The sequence below is a fragment of the Gaeumannomyces tritici genome (genome assembly GCF_000145635.1).
Source record: "Gaeumannomyces tritici R3-111a-1 unplaced genomic scaffold supercont2.96, whole genome shotgun sequence".
NCBI classification, from domain to species: domain Eukaryota; kingdom Fungi; phylum Ascomycota; class Sordariomycetes; order Magnaporthales; family Magnaporthaceae; genus Gaeumannomyces; species Gaeumannomyces tritici.
In genome coordinates this window covers 1-10,992 of record NW_008804640.1, presented here as the reverse complement: position 1 = coordinate 10,992, position 10,992 = coordinate 1, and the positions used below count along the sequence as shown (strand labels likewise).

Below are 10,992 nucleotides of genomic sequence, written 5' to 3'. Positions count from 1 at the left end.
ATCACGGGCGTCTTCTTCGGACAAAGGCCATGCATGCCTGCCCTCCTTTGGTTCCTTTTTCTCTTTCGGCTGCATGGGAGCCCGGCGTTGTCGACCCCGGCCCTGTCCTTTTCTCCTCTTGCGTCGAGAGAGCAAGTTTCCCCCCTCCCCTTCCCTTCCCTTCCCTGCCTGCCTACCCTACCCTGTTTGACGGGGTCGGCTCGGTGCTGGGAAAGGGTTGGCTGTGCGCTGCCCGTCATCATCGCCAGACGGACGGCCGTGCGTGTGCACACCATGCTTACAGAGCCCTTTTTTTTTTTTTTTTTTTTTTTGCTTCCCTTTGTCTTTGTACTTGGTCAACAACACCACCATCACACACACCCGAAAGGAAGCCCGGCGTTCGCTCGGGCTCTTCCAACGGCGCGACGGCCGGTGGCGGCATCGATCATGTTTGTCAGCGCTCTGTCCGTCTCTTCTTCTTCTTCTTCCTTGTCGCCACACCCCCGACTATACATAGCATCATAACCGTGCCACCGTGCCGTCGAACGCGCCCCCCTCTCCCTCTCCTCTCGTCCCCTGTTGCCACCCAATAGTTTCCTGCACGTTCCCCTTGGCTTCCCTCACACCCATGTCCGCTTTCCCGCCCTCCCCTCGTCTTGCTCCTCGCTTTCTCCTCCAACCGTAATCTCTACTGATCCTTTGGAGCGAGCGAGCACGCGCGACTAACGAGAGGGGGTTGGAACAGTCCTCCTCTGCCGGGCCAGGGCAGGCGCCTCACGTAGCCGGGACCTCTTGCAAACAACAGAGGCGAATTGGCGTCCGCAAACGTGCCATACCCGTCCTTCTAGCCGCATGTGAAATCGTATGTATGTCCTGACAAAGGACGCCCAATATAGCAGACGCGGACAAGCCCTTGGCTCTGGGTGGCGGAGGCATTGCGTTGGAGTGCCAACCGATTGCAGGATGAGAAAGAAAGATAACAACAAGGGCAAGAGTAAAAGAAAAACAACAATAACAAGGATGAGGAGGGAAACAAAAAAAAATATTGTCCGGATGCCATATGCATGGATCCGTCGTCTGCCCACCTCCATGTTCAGCGGCCAGGTGGGAGCGGGCTCCGATCACCAAGATTTACCGCGCACCGCCCTCCCTCCCGCGGGCCGCCGCTTGACCAGGGGGGCTGCTGGCACAGGGTTGACGGGCCCGCTAACATCGTCGATATAAGGTTCTGAGCTGGCCAGGCCACGGGCTCGAGCTCGTTTCCCCCCTGGCCGTCACAGGGTACGCGGGAATGCAGAGATGGCGCCAGGGTTGCGGGCGGGCGGACGGCCGGGCGGCCGGGCGGAAGGCCAGGCGGGCAGGCAGGCATGCAAATTCTCCTTTGTGTGTGTGTTTTTTTTAATCTCATTCTTTTTTTTCTTTTCTTTTTCTGTTTTTTTGCAAGGGCGTTGAGTCAAGAGAGGGGGGCAAGGCGCTGCAGATGGACAAGCATGAGAGCGGAGGGCGGAGGGATGCTGCATCAGCAAGGGCAAAAGACACCCAGGAAGCGAGAGACCAGGAGGCCGGGGCCAGCGGGCTGGCCAACGGTGCTGAGGGTCCGCTGGGGGATTGATTGGCGGGAATCATGCCGGCGAAAGCACCCGAGTAGAGAAGCTTGCCTCGATCGCGTTATGTTACCCCCATGCCACCGTCACCGTCACCTGAATCCCCGAAAGAAGACGTCCGGGAGAATGTGGGAGCACTGGGGTCCGCTGGTGAAGGCACCCATGGATGCCTGCTCACGGCCGTTTTCCAGGGCCAAGAGAGGAGGGCCGGCAGGGACCTAGCCTTCATCTGCCGGCGGCATGGCAGGCTACCGTACGTACATACGCAAACGCCATCTTTTCTCTTTCCTTTGTTTTTTTCCCTCTTGCACTTTTCTCACCCCGGCTTGCCGCCAAAGGCATCCCGGGCGTGTCCAGGCCTGGGGCGGCTAACGGCACACTCCGCCGGCCTCGTTTCACTAGAAGCAGCGTGCAGCCATGCTGAAGCAGGGCAACCCCTCACAGCGTGCCCTTCGAGAGCAACCTTTGTTCGAGAAGGGCCTATTGCGCAGCTTCGAGAATTGTTCGACTCGCGTGCCAAGAAGGAAGCCAGACGGGGTTCACCTAATCTTTGCTGCCATCTCTTCTAGAGACCTGGGAAGAGGAAGAAAACGACGCGACGGCCATCAGCCCCCATAGTGGGGAGATGGAAAGAGACGGATAGGCTTCCCGGGGTTTCACGTGGCCGTTTCTATCATGAGGTTGCGACCCAAGCCCTCCCCATGGTGCCAGGTGCTCCATGTTCCCCCATCCGGAGGCTCTCCATCTCCTGCCACGGGAGTGGAACCAATATTCACGGCTGGCAGGGAAGTCGAGTTTCACTGTGGCGACGATGCGAGCTCCGGATTGGTGTCTTTCACCGCCCCAACCAGGTCGTCCATGCCGCCAACATTGGTGGGACCACTCATTCCCTCCGGGGGCATGGCCCACTTCGGGAGGGGACTGGAGTAGCTCCAAGCCCCGTCCGCCGCGTCCTCGTATCGAAGGCTGTGAAGCCATAGCGTGAGCTCGTGCGGGCCGGGATCGGTGTACAAGGGTGTATCGCACACCTCGCACAGCTCCCCGGACATCTTCTCGGCCTTCTTCTTGTAGTACTGGTCCACCATCTCGTCGTAGTACGCTACCGCCTCGGCAACGTCCTCCTTGCCCATGCGCGAGAGCCGCGAGATAATGTCCTCGTCGCTGTTGAGGTTGGCGTCAGGGTCGTCGGCCCCCAGATCGATGCCCCAGACCTTGTAGTTGGCATATATCGGGTCGTTCTCGATTGGGTGACCCAGGTGCTGGAGGTGGACCCTCAGCTGATGTGTCCTGCCAGTCACGGGCAGGCAGCGCACGATAGAGTATCCCTCCTTGCCCCTCCATGGCCTGCTCTCCTCGCCCAGAGTCTCGCCCTGACCGGACGCTGGCTGCTGCGGAGGGTAGTAGGCGAGCCTCTTGAACACGGTGCGTGATGGCCGACCGTTGGCCCTCACCCGATTCAGCCCCAGCTTGGGGGATATCTGGAGGATGGGCTGGTTGCAGACGACTTCGCCGTCGGGGAAGCGCCCAATGACACGGGCCACATACTCCTTGCGGACGGTCCTGGCCCGGATCTGGACCCCAAGTCTCTCAGCGGCCTTGGAGTTCTTGGCGATGAACATGATGCCGCTCGTGAGCCTGTCCAGGCGGTTGCAAGGGTACGCCTTGAAATCCTGGGTCCGCTGGGATCTCAGGATCTCGACGACCGAGTTGAAGTTGTACCTCCCGGCGGGGTGAACGGGGATGCCAGACGGCTTGTCAATGACAATCATCTCATCGTTCTCGTCGAGAATCTGCACGGGCTCCGCCGTGACGGGCGGCTCATGGCGATGGCAGATGTGCGATATCAGCTCGCCGTTCTTGACGATATGCTCCGGGCCGACCATCTTGCCGTTGACCAGGACCGCGCCCTTCTCCATGCACATCCGGTAGTACTCGAGGGGTCTGTCCCTGAACTCGCTCTCGAAGATCTCGATCAGCGCCCTGTCGCGCCACCGCTCCTTGCACCACGTGTTGTAGACAAAGTGGTACGGCGCAACCCGCCGCAGGCCATCCTCGATGACATACGGGGGCGGCCATGCTGGCGGCGGAGGCATCGCTATGGGGGTGGACGCGCTTGCTTCGGCCGTGAGAGCCGCAGGGGCGGCTGCGACTGTGTTCGGGCCTCCTGCCGCCGCTGCCGCCGATGCCTCCATGGGCGCGGCCGCGGGCCCTGGAGGACCGTGTGCCATGACGCGCCCGAGTAGACCCCCGCGCAAAGAGGGCAGCGCTAGGGCTCGCGAGACAGATGCCGAGGCGGCTGAAATTTTGAGCCTTTCAGCAAGTCCGGGAGCCCAGAAGATAGCCGAAAGACTGACCAAACGCGGGAGCGCCTTGGGAGTAATGCAATAGCGGACGCGGGAGTGTCGGAGCAAGTTCCGGCTTGAGTGATATCGACCGAAAACTGAAAACGAGGGGGAAATGCAGGCATTTCGGAAGTCATCCACGTAGGCTTGGCTCATCAAAATTTGGCGGTCGCGAGCGGCAATATGAAATAGTGAGCACGTGATGAAGCTAAAGTCATCACGTGCAGACGGATCAGACGCGCTCGTAGCTTGACCACGCTTAGGCCAAACGGCGACAGTGGCGTGCCTGAAGAAAAGAAGAAGGAAAGTAGACGCGTCGCTGCTAATACAGAATACATCATGACAGCGAACTATGAGGCTCTCAAAAAAAGGACTCGGGACGACTACCCGTTCGCCCTGGAGTACCGCACGAGATGGGCCGACAACGACCAATACGCACACATGAACAACGCGACGTACATCCAACTGTCCGTAGAATGCCCCTTTTTCCAACCCGCGTAAGCGCCGATTGCTAACGAGGAAGTCTTCAAAAGCTACGATGCCATCATCAACACATACCTGATGCAGTTCTGCGGCCTGGAGCCGACGCGCTCGCCGCAGCACGGCATGGTCGTCCACTCCCACAACGACTACTTCGTCAGTGCCCGCTCCTCTCCCCCCACACAGCCCGACATGTTCGCACACTTACACCGGTATGCCCCCCGCGTCCGCAGGGATCTATCAGCTTCCCGGCCGTGGCTGAGCTGGCGATGCGGGTCAACAAGCTCGGCAGGACGAGCGTGACCTACGAGATCGCCCTTTTCGAGAAGGGCGTGGACAAGGTGAGGGCGGTCGGGGAGTTCGTGCAGGTCTTTGTAGACCGCCCCACGGGGAGGCCCTGCGCCGACGGCCTGAACGACGTGCTCCGTCGGGGCCTGGAGCGCATCCTAGTCAAGACGGACGGACAGGAGGCTTCAACAACACGGCCCAAAGGAAAGCTGTAGATTGTTCCCTGTCTCCCGCCACTATAATCTGCCGGACCAAACAATGTATGTAGTCATGGGAAACGATTCAACTAGGCGTGATGACCTAATATCTGGTTGCTGCTTCAGCTTTGTGCAATGCCTGTTCCAGCACTTGCGCCTCGTCTTCCGCCATCTCGCTCACCAAAAACCATAGTTGCAGCTACGCAGACGCCCCGACCTGCTGCAGACCCAAGGTCTGCGGGATCCCACCCGCCTCGGCGCTCTGCAGCATCCCGAGCAGCAGCTCCAGGTCCGCGAGCGCCTCCTCGGGCGCCAACCTCGGGTCCGGCACGCCGGCCTGCAGCGCCGCGGCCCAGGCCTGGACCTCGTACAGGACGTTCCCGGACGCGTCGACGTCGACCGTCTCCGTCTCCTCCGTCGTCTTGCCGTCGGCGGTCGCCGCCGTCCTGACGATGGTCACCTGGTCCCGCCTGATGACGACGCTGCCGCGCTCGCACGCGACCGCGAACTCGGACAGGGCCGGCAGCGTCGAGCCGCACGAGGCCAGGAAGGCGCCCGAGACGCCCGAGCGCGTCCGCAGCACGCCCTGGAGCGTGTCGGGCGGCGGGAGGTGCTTGGTGGCCGTGTGGCTGAGGCCCGAGGCCGTCTCGACCGGCTCGTCGGGCCCGAGGAGCATGCGCAGAGAAGCCACCCAGTGCACGCCGGCGTCCAGCAGGAAGCCGTGGTTGTGCGTCGGGACCTTGCGCCAGTCTGTGTTGTAGTACTGGTTGTCTAGCATACACGATGAGGCTTGTCAGTTTTTATGTTCGTTTTTTTTTTGGGAATCCATCTCCAAGAAGACCCCCCTGGGCTCCAGGAGGAATTCGAACCATATCACCCACCCTCTTTGATCATAAAGTTCTGAATGGCCCGGAACCCCGTCACCTTGCCCAGCGTCCTCGCCTCGGCGGCGCCCCTGAGGTAGTTGGGCATGCAGCGGAACTGCTCGGCGACGGACCAGGTGGCGGCGGACCCCGCGGCCCTGATGTCGGCGTAGTGACGCAGCAGCCCGCGCGCCTGGTCGACGTCGGGCGCGATGGGCTTCTCGGCCAGCACGTGCTTGCCCGCGTCGAGGGCGAGCCGCACGTACGTCGGCTGGTTGGCGATGGGCAGCGCGATGATGACGCCCGCCACATCGGCCCGCGCCAGCACGGCCGCGTACCCGCCGCTGCCGCCCTCGTCGTCCGAGTAGAGCGCGGCTGACGCCGGGGTTGGCAGGAGCGCGGCCGTATCCTGCGCCGACTTGAGCGACCGCGAGTAGATGGCCTTGATCTCTAGAGAGGGAGTAGCCAGTACGGCAGGCTATGGAAGGGGTGAGGTTTTTCCCGTCAGCCACACTCTTCTGTTCTGAGCTGGGCTTTTTTCATGGGGTTTTCTGCTGGGTTCGACGTACGAGATGAGCCTGCTTGATGAAGATGCCTCCGCCGACCAGTGCAATCCCGATTGGTGCCATGGCCGCGTTTGCTATTGCTTTGGATTGAGTGAGTGGCATTCAATGCAAAAAACAGCGTCACTTGAAGATTGGTGATCGTCGGGCTTCATCACTTTGATTGCGTCATCCGCTTCCCACAGTGTGGGCAAAACATTGACGATGCCATTTTTTGGACGATGAACTTTGAGAATGCGTTCGCAACCAACACCAGCAAAAAAAGACAAGACGGCAAAGATAATTACGAAATGGCCCAAGATCATTAAATCCACCCCGGGAACAGCACATTAAACCAAAGTTGAATTGTTCGTTTGGGAACTTTGTTAAATTGTGGGATCAATCTGTACAGTATGCGGCACAATGGATTGTCCAGTTCCCCATTGGGTGTTGTCTCGCTCGTTCTGAACCAGATGAGGACCCAACTATCGTACATATGTGTACGTACAGGTACCACCTAGGTGGATGACAACAGGAAATCTTCAATATCTTATGTTTGTTTTGTTGTCTGCTTTATTTTTTCCCTCTAACATGCGAGTTGGTGGCATGAGGCGTGATCAGGCTGCTTGGGGCCGTCCCTTTTACCCCGGGCATGCAATCCTCTGAAGATGTCTCTCCTCACCGCTGCTGCAGCCCATCAAGTCGAGCAAGCATTGCACTGATTTTATTTCGCCAAATTCATACTCGCCAACACTAGGCGCCCAGGTCCTTTGCAACATGGAGGAAAGCAATGGGCCTTTCCACATCGCACTCGGTTATGGTTATCGCGACAAAGAAGGAAACGGACGCCATGGTCCGATCTTCCAAGTAATGGATGTGTCGCTGGACTCACCAACCGCAGGTCGTATGTGGGCAGCAGAACGCCTCGATATCGAGGAGCCGGCACTACAGAGAGCTCTTTCCTTGCCGGAGCAAAAGGCGGACCCCGCGCGACGTTCGTACGCCATCGTCAACTACATCGGCTACCAGCGCCACAAGGGCCACACCTACCCACTGACGGACGACGTTTGCGAGAGGTTATACGTTTTTTTGAAGGGCATTTCGGGGTTTTTGATATCCGGAAAGCCCTTCGCGAGCTCGTTTGGGGCCTTTACGAGGCGTACAACGACCTAGGATTTTCCGTCGCCTTTCTTGATTCCGAGTAGGTTAAGTTTAGTATGTGCGGCAACGTCGCCAAAATCAACGTTGCATACCTCGACGCTTCAGTCACGGGCCAGCAGCCGTTCCGAGTTAGCGCTCTAGCGGTGCCTGGGGTGGTTTTTAGACGAGCCGCAGACGGCGACCTGCGCAAAGCCGACATTTGGCTGCTCGGCGTCGTGGCCGTCCAGCTGCTGGCCAGGAGGGTGGACCCGCTCATCCCCGACTTCGCCGCCGCCGTGGTGGTTGCGGCCAGGATTCTAGAACAGGGTCGGACTGGCTCCGGGCTAGAGCTTCTGTTCCTCGAGCACGCCGAGATGCTTCCTGCGGATGCTCCACAGGCGTTGGACTTTGTGCGGCGGTGCCTCACCGTGAACAGTGAAGAGCGGCCTAGTCTGAAGGAGCTATGGGATCATCTGTTTCTGGCAATGACCGAGGTAGTGACCGAGGCAGGGGCCAAGGCGACGGCTGGGGTGAAAGGCGACGACGAATAGGGCGTGGCATTTTCGCATGCGCTGCGGATAGCAACTTTACTGTTTTCGATTTTTTTTTCCTTCGGGTTCATGTAAGACTGGATTGGGCCGAAATGATATGGGAGTTGTGTCAGAATTCCCGGCTCTAGGGCAGACACCCCTTCCTCGCCAGTGACCTATTCACGACATGATGTCAAGGTTCTTGTCCCTCACGACCTGTCCCGGCCGACAACAGCCTGTCTCATGGCCACGCCTAGCAATGCCCATCTCGATCATTAAGGAAGCTCCCGGATGTCTTCATTTGTATGTGACCTAATGTCCTGCGTCTGGGCGCACCTCAGCTGCGGGATGAGAGGGTCCGCTCCTGAACAGCACAGCCCATTTGATGAAGGGGCGTCTTGGTAACATCCTTCTCGTAGTAATTGTGCCTTAGAATGAGATTTTATCCTTGGACGCCATGTTGGTCTAGAGGGACACGGTGCTAGGCTGTCTGAAAGTTGGGCTCCCATAATGGAAATAACCATCGGAGCCATTTGGTGGCGATACGACGGAGCAAAGGGCTACCTGACACCCTCGTGAGGGTTAGAATGGGCAAGATTAAGATAATTCGAATACGTATTCCACCTGCAGTCACTTACACTGGCTTGCGGCAGGCTCAGGGCAGGCTTCGTGCAGACACCCTCAGGTTCTGCGACTGGGATGCGCTAACGCCAGCTATCACCATTTGTTGGGCTCGAACTTGAGTGGTGCAGCGACACATCATGGAATACTTCACTGGGGGCGACAGCCGTGATCCCGTAAGTGTACTTGCAATAAAGCATCTACGCTGCTACTACCCTCTTATTCTCTGCGTCTGGGATCAGCCACCCCCCTTACAGGGGGACAGGATGAAGCTTGGCTACATTGGTTGTTCCAGACATGGGAACCAAAGGTACGCCTGTCCAAACCATAGATCCGAAGTCATTTCCAGCGGCACGCTGGCATCGGCACCCCGAATCGAGCTCCCACGGCCCGATTAGTGATCTGCTTCAAAACCAACAGCATCCATGTATTGCATGTGGTGATTGCAAGGAAGCTCCGTCAGGGAGAATATGTTCGTTCGTTGCTATGTATCCATTCCGTTACTCTCTGACGGAACACATGATCCAAAGTTCTCCCTCTCCATACAATATTGGCTGCACATCCAGTCCTCCCCTATGTTCTTATGCTCGGCCTTGTCCCCTGCTCCATATTACGGGATGGGAAGGAGAAGCGCTGTCGCGCAGCCGGCCTGGCAAGTGCCAAAGGCAGAGTTGCAGGCTATAACGGTAGCTGGAGCCGTGGCGCCCAACGTGGCTCCCCAAGTAGCGCCAGCGGCAGCGTAGCAAGCCATGACAAGGGCCGCGCAGCCGGCTTGGCAGATACCGTAGGCGATTGGGCCTGCGAGGGCCAGGCCGGCGAAGGCCATGGCGGCCAGGAGAGCCGAAACCGAAGTAGAGGGGCGCATCGAGGCGGCCACCAGCAACAATCTACCGGGTTGGCGGGTGGATTGTAGATGATTTGTCCGTTGTGCAGTCGCTATCTCCGTCTGTTTCCTGTTGCGGTTAATCGCGAGTCTACTTACGATGATAATGAAGCATAGTAGGACAGTCATACCAGTATTAGAGGAGAGAGCCGTTTTGAGGATTTCTTGTTATTCGGCGCGAGGGCTGATATGGCTGCGGGATCACGCTTTGAGGGTGCAAGTGACAACGAGAAAACGCGCTCCAACCTGAGCGAGAAGTAGGATACCTGGCTGCCCAGTATTTATACACCTCGCAGGTACCGTAGGCGCCACAAGTTTGCTTGGTGACCACGTCACTGTGCTGCCTGGCCAGAAGCTCCCAGCCGTTTGTGGGTGTGCCGGCCACCGCGGAACCGGCTGGGGCTCTCTCAGACTTCAAGAGACCTCAGGCTGGGTGGGCTACCAGCCCGGCCAGAAATTTCCCTGCAGTTTACTGCCTGGGGCCCAGCTCTGCCCGAGTGCCACAGCCCGCACGTTTTTACTGCGGCGGTGCTTGGTAGCTTAGGTATACTGGCATGTGCTTTGTGTCTGAAGGAAGGTGCTGCTACCCGACGTATGGAAAATTGAATCACCGGGACCACATACTTCCCGACCTGCCACACCTACCATGGCCCATGCTTCCTTGGACAAGAGAAACAGAAAGTTTCAATAGCTGCTCCTGAACAAAACACACCAAGGCTTTGTCTGCTGCCATATCTTGACGGTAGACGGCCATCCCCACCTTTATCTCCCTCTTTAGACATTCCTATCCATCCGCATCTTCATTTCCATCTGGGCCTCCATTGGCATCTCAAAGACTAGGTACCTAGGTGGTACCTACATATGGTAATGGACCCCCATCGTAGCGAGGATGTGGACCGTGGAGGTGACAGCCGCTTCGATTTCCGGCGCGAGGGTTCGGAAGATTCTTGGTCGCCAAAAGTCTAGTCTATTCCCTACTTTAACATGGAGTCTGTCGCTCGCGCTCTATCTCAAGGTTGGAATCCCAACGCCACATGGGCCGAGGACGAGCTAGTCATTGCTGCCCCCGATGATGATTACATGCCTTGGAAGGAGAGCAGTAGTCGATGGTCCCATATAAAATCAGGTGCCGCTCCGCTAATTTGACGCCTGCACGGCCCTCCGGGGGCAACCGTCAAATTGCCCTGATTTTAATTTTAGTTATTTAAGGCAAAAGAATAGAGTAACATTGCTTTTTTTTAATGGTTTAATTCGTACCTCGGATAACACAAAAAAGCAATGAAGGCGTTAGCGAAGCCTGAAAGCGGAACTGTTCTTTTTATTTTTTATTAATTTTTACTGCTTAACCGGTAATTTATATTTTTTACTGATTTTTACTGCTTAACCGGTAATTTATATTTTTTACTGATTTTTACTGCTTAACCGGTAATTTATATTTTTTACTGATTTTTACTGCTTAACCGGTAATTTATATTTTTTACTGTATTTTTACTGTCTTAACCGGTAATTTATATTTTTTACTG

General features: G+C 57.3%; 6 protein-coding genes across 6 annotated transcripts; 2 read left to right on the top strand and 4 right to left on the bottom strand.

Moving 5' to 3' along the window:
• Positions 1–350: 350 nt before the first annotated feature.
• On the bottom strand, positions 351–915 carry GGTG_13991 (hypothetical protein; the record flags this gene model as incomplete). The annotated part of the gene is made up of 2 exons (XM_009231916.1): positions 351–555; positions 758–915. The coding sequence occupies 2 exons, from the start codon at positions 913–915 to the stop codon at positions 351–353; spliced, it is 363 nt and encodes a 120-aa protein (XP_009230180.1).
• A 1,465-nt stretch (positions 916–2,380) lies between these two features.
• On the bottom strand, positions 2,381–3,811 carry GGTG_13990 (DRAP deaminase; the record flags this gene model as incomplete). Its single annotated transcript, XM_009231915.1, has 1 exon — positions 2,381–3,811. One exon carries the CDS (start codon positions 3,809–3,811, stop codon positions 2,381–2,383), a length of 1,431 nt encoding a protein of 476 aa, XP_009230179.1.
• A 354-nt stretch (positions 3,812–4,165) lies between these two features.
• On the top strand, positions 4,166–5,024 carry GGTG_13989 (thioesterase). The gene is made up of 3 exons (XM_009231914.1): positions 4,166–4,392; positions 4,459–4,561; positions 4,639–5,024. The coding sequence occupies exons 1-3, from the start codon at positions 4,265–4,267 to the stop codon at positions 4,906–4,908; spliced, it is 501 nt and encodes a 166-aa protein (XP_009230178.1). The 5' UTR covers positions 4,166–4,264; the 3' UTR covers positions 4,909–5,024.
• On the bottom strand, positions 4,877–6,555 carry GGTG_13988 (NAD-binding Rossmann fold oxidoreductase). Its single transcript, XM_009231913.1, has 3 exons — positions 6,323–6,555; positions 5,772–6,231; positions 4,877–5,661 (listed from the first exon to the last, which is right to left on the bottom strand). The coding sequence occupies exons 1-3, from the start codon at positions 6,419–6,421 to the stop codon at positions 5,090–5,092; spliced, it is 1,131 nt and encodes a 376-aa protein (XP_009230177.1). The 5' UTR covers positions 6,422–6,555; the 3' UTR covers positions 4,877–5,089.
• Positions 6,556–7,201: 646 nt separating this feature from the next.
• Positions 7,202–7,986, top strand: GGTG_13987 (hypothetical protein; the record flags this gene model as incomplete). Its single annotated transcript, XM_009231912.1, has 2 exons — positions 7,202–7,360; positions 7,501–7,986. The coding sequence occupies 2 exons, from the start codon at positions 7,202–7,204 to the stop codon at positions 7,984–7,986; spliced, it is 645 nt and encodes a 214-aa protein (XP_009230176.1).
• Positions 7,987–9,035: 1,049 nt separating this feature from the next.
• On the bottom strand, positions 9,036–9,690 carry GGTG_13986 (hypothetical protein). The gene is made up of 2 exons (XM_009231911.1): positions 9,601–9,690; positions 9,036–9,532 (listed from the first exon to the last, which is right to left on the bottom strand). The coding sequence occupies exon 2, from the start codon at positions 9,449–9,451 to the stop codon at positions 9,197–9,199; it is 255 nt and encodes an 84-aa protein (XP_009230175.1). The 5' UTR covers positions 9,452–9,532; positions 9,601–9,690; the 3' UTR covers positions 9,036–9,196.
• Between the last annotated feature and the right edge of the window lie 1,302 nt (positions 9,691–10,992).

What these genes read in the sequence shown, in the direction of transcription:
- GGTG_13989 (XM_009231914.1), top strand. Translation starts at nt 4,265, where the DNA reads ATGACAGCGAACTATGAGGCTCTCAAAAAAAGGACTCGGGACGACTAC. An exon ending in AACGCGACGTACATCCAACT is followed by an intron (nt 4,393 to 4,458) that starts GTCCGTAGAATG and finishes AGTCTTCAAAAG; the next exon opens with CTACGATGCCATCATCAACA. An exon ending in ACTCCCACAACGACTACTTC is followed by an intron (nt 4,562 to 4,638) that starts GTCAGTGCCCGC and finishes CCGCGTCCGCAG; the next exon opens with GGATCTATCAGCTTCCCGGC.
- GGTG_13988 (XM_009231913.1), bottom strand. Translation starts at nt 6,421, where the DNA reads ATGCCACTCACTCAATCCAAAGCAATAGCAAACGCGGCCATGGCACCA. An exon ending in TCATCAAGCAGGCTCATCTC is followed by an intron (nt 6,232 to 6,322) that starts GTACGTCGAACC and finishes CCCCTTCCATAG; the next exon opens with CCTGCCGTACTGGCTACTCC. An exon ending in GAACTTTATGATCAAAGAGG is followed by an intron (nt 5,662 to 5,771) that starts GTGGGTGATATG and finishes CGTGTATGCTAG; the next exon opens with ACAACCAGTACTACAACACA.
- GGTG_13986 (XM_009231911.1), bottom strand. Translation starts at nt 9,451, where the DNA reads ATGCGCCCCTCTACTTCGGTTTCGGCTCTCCTGGCCGCCATGGCCTTC.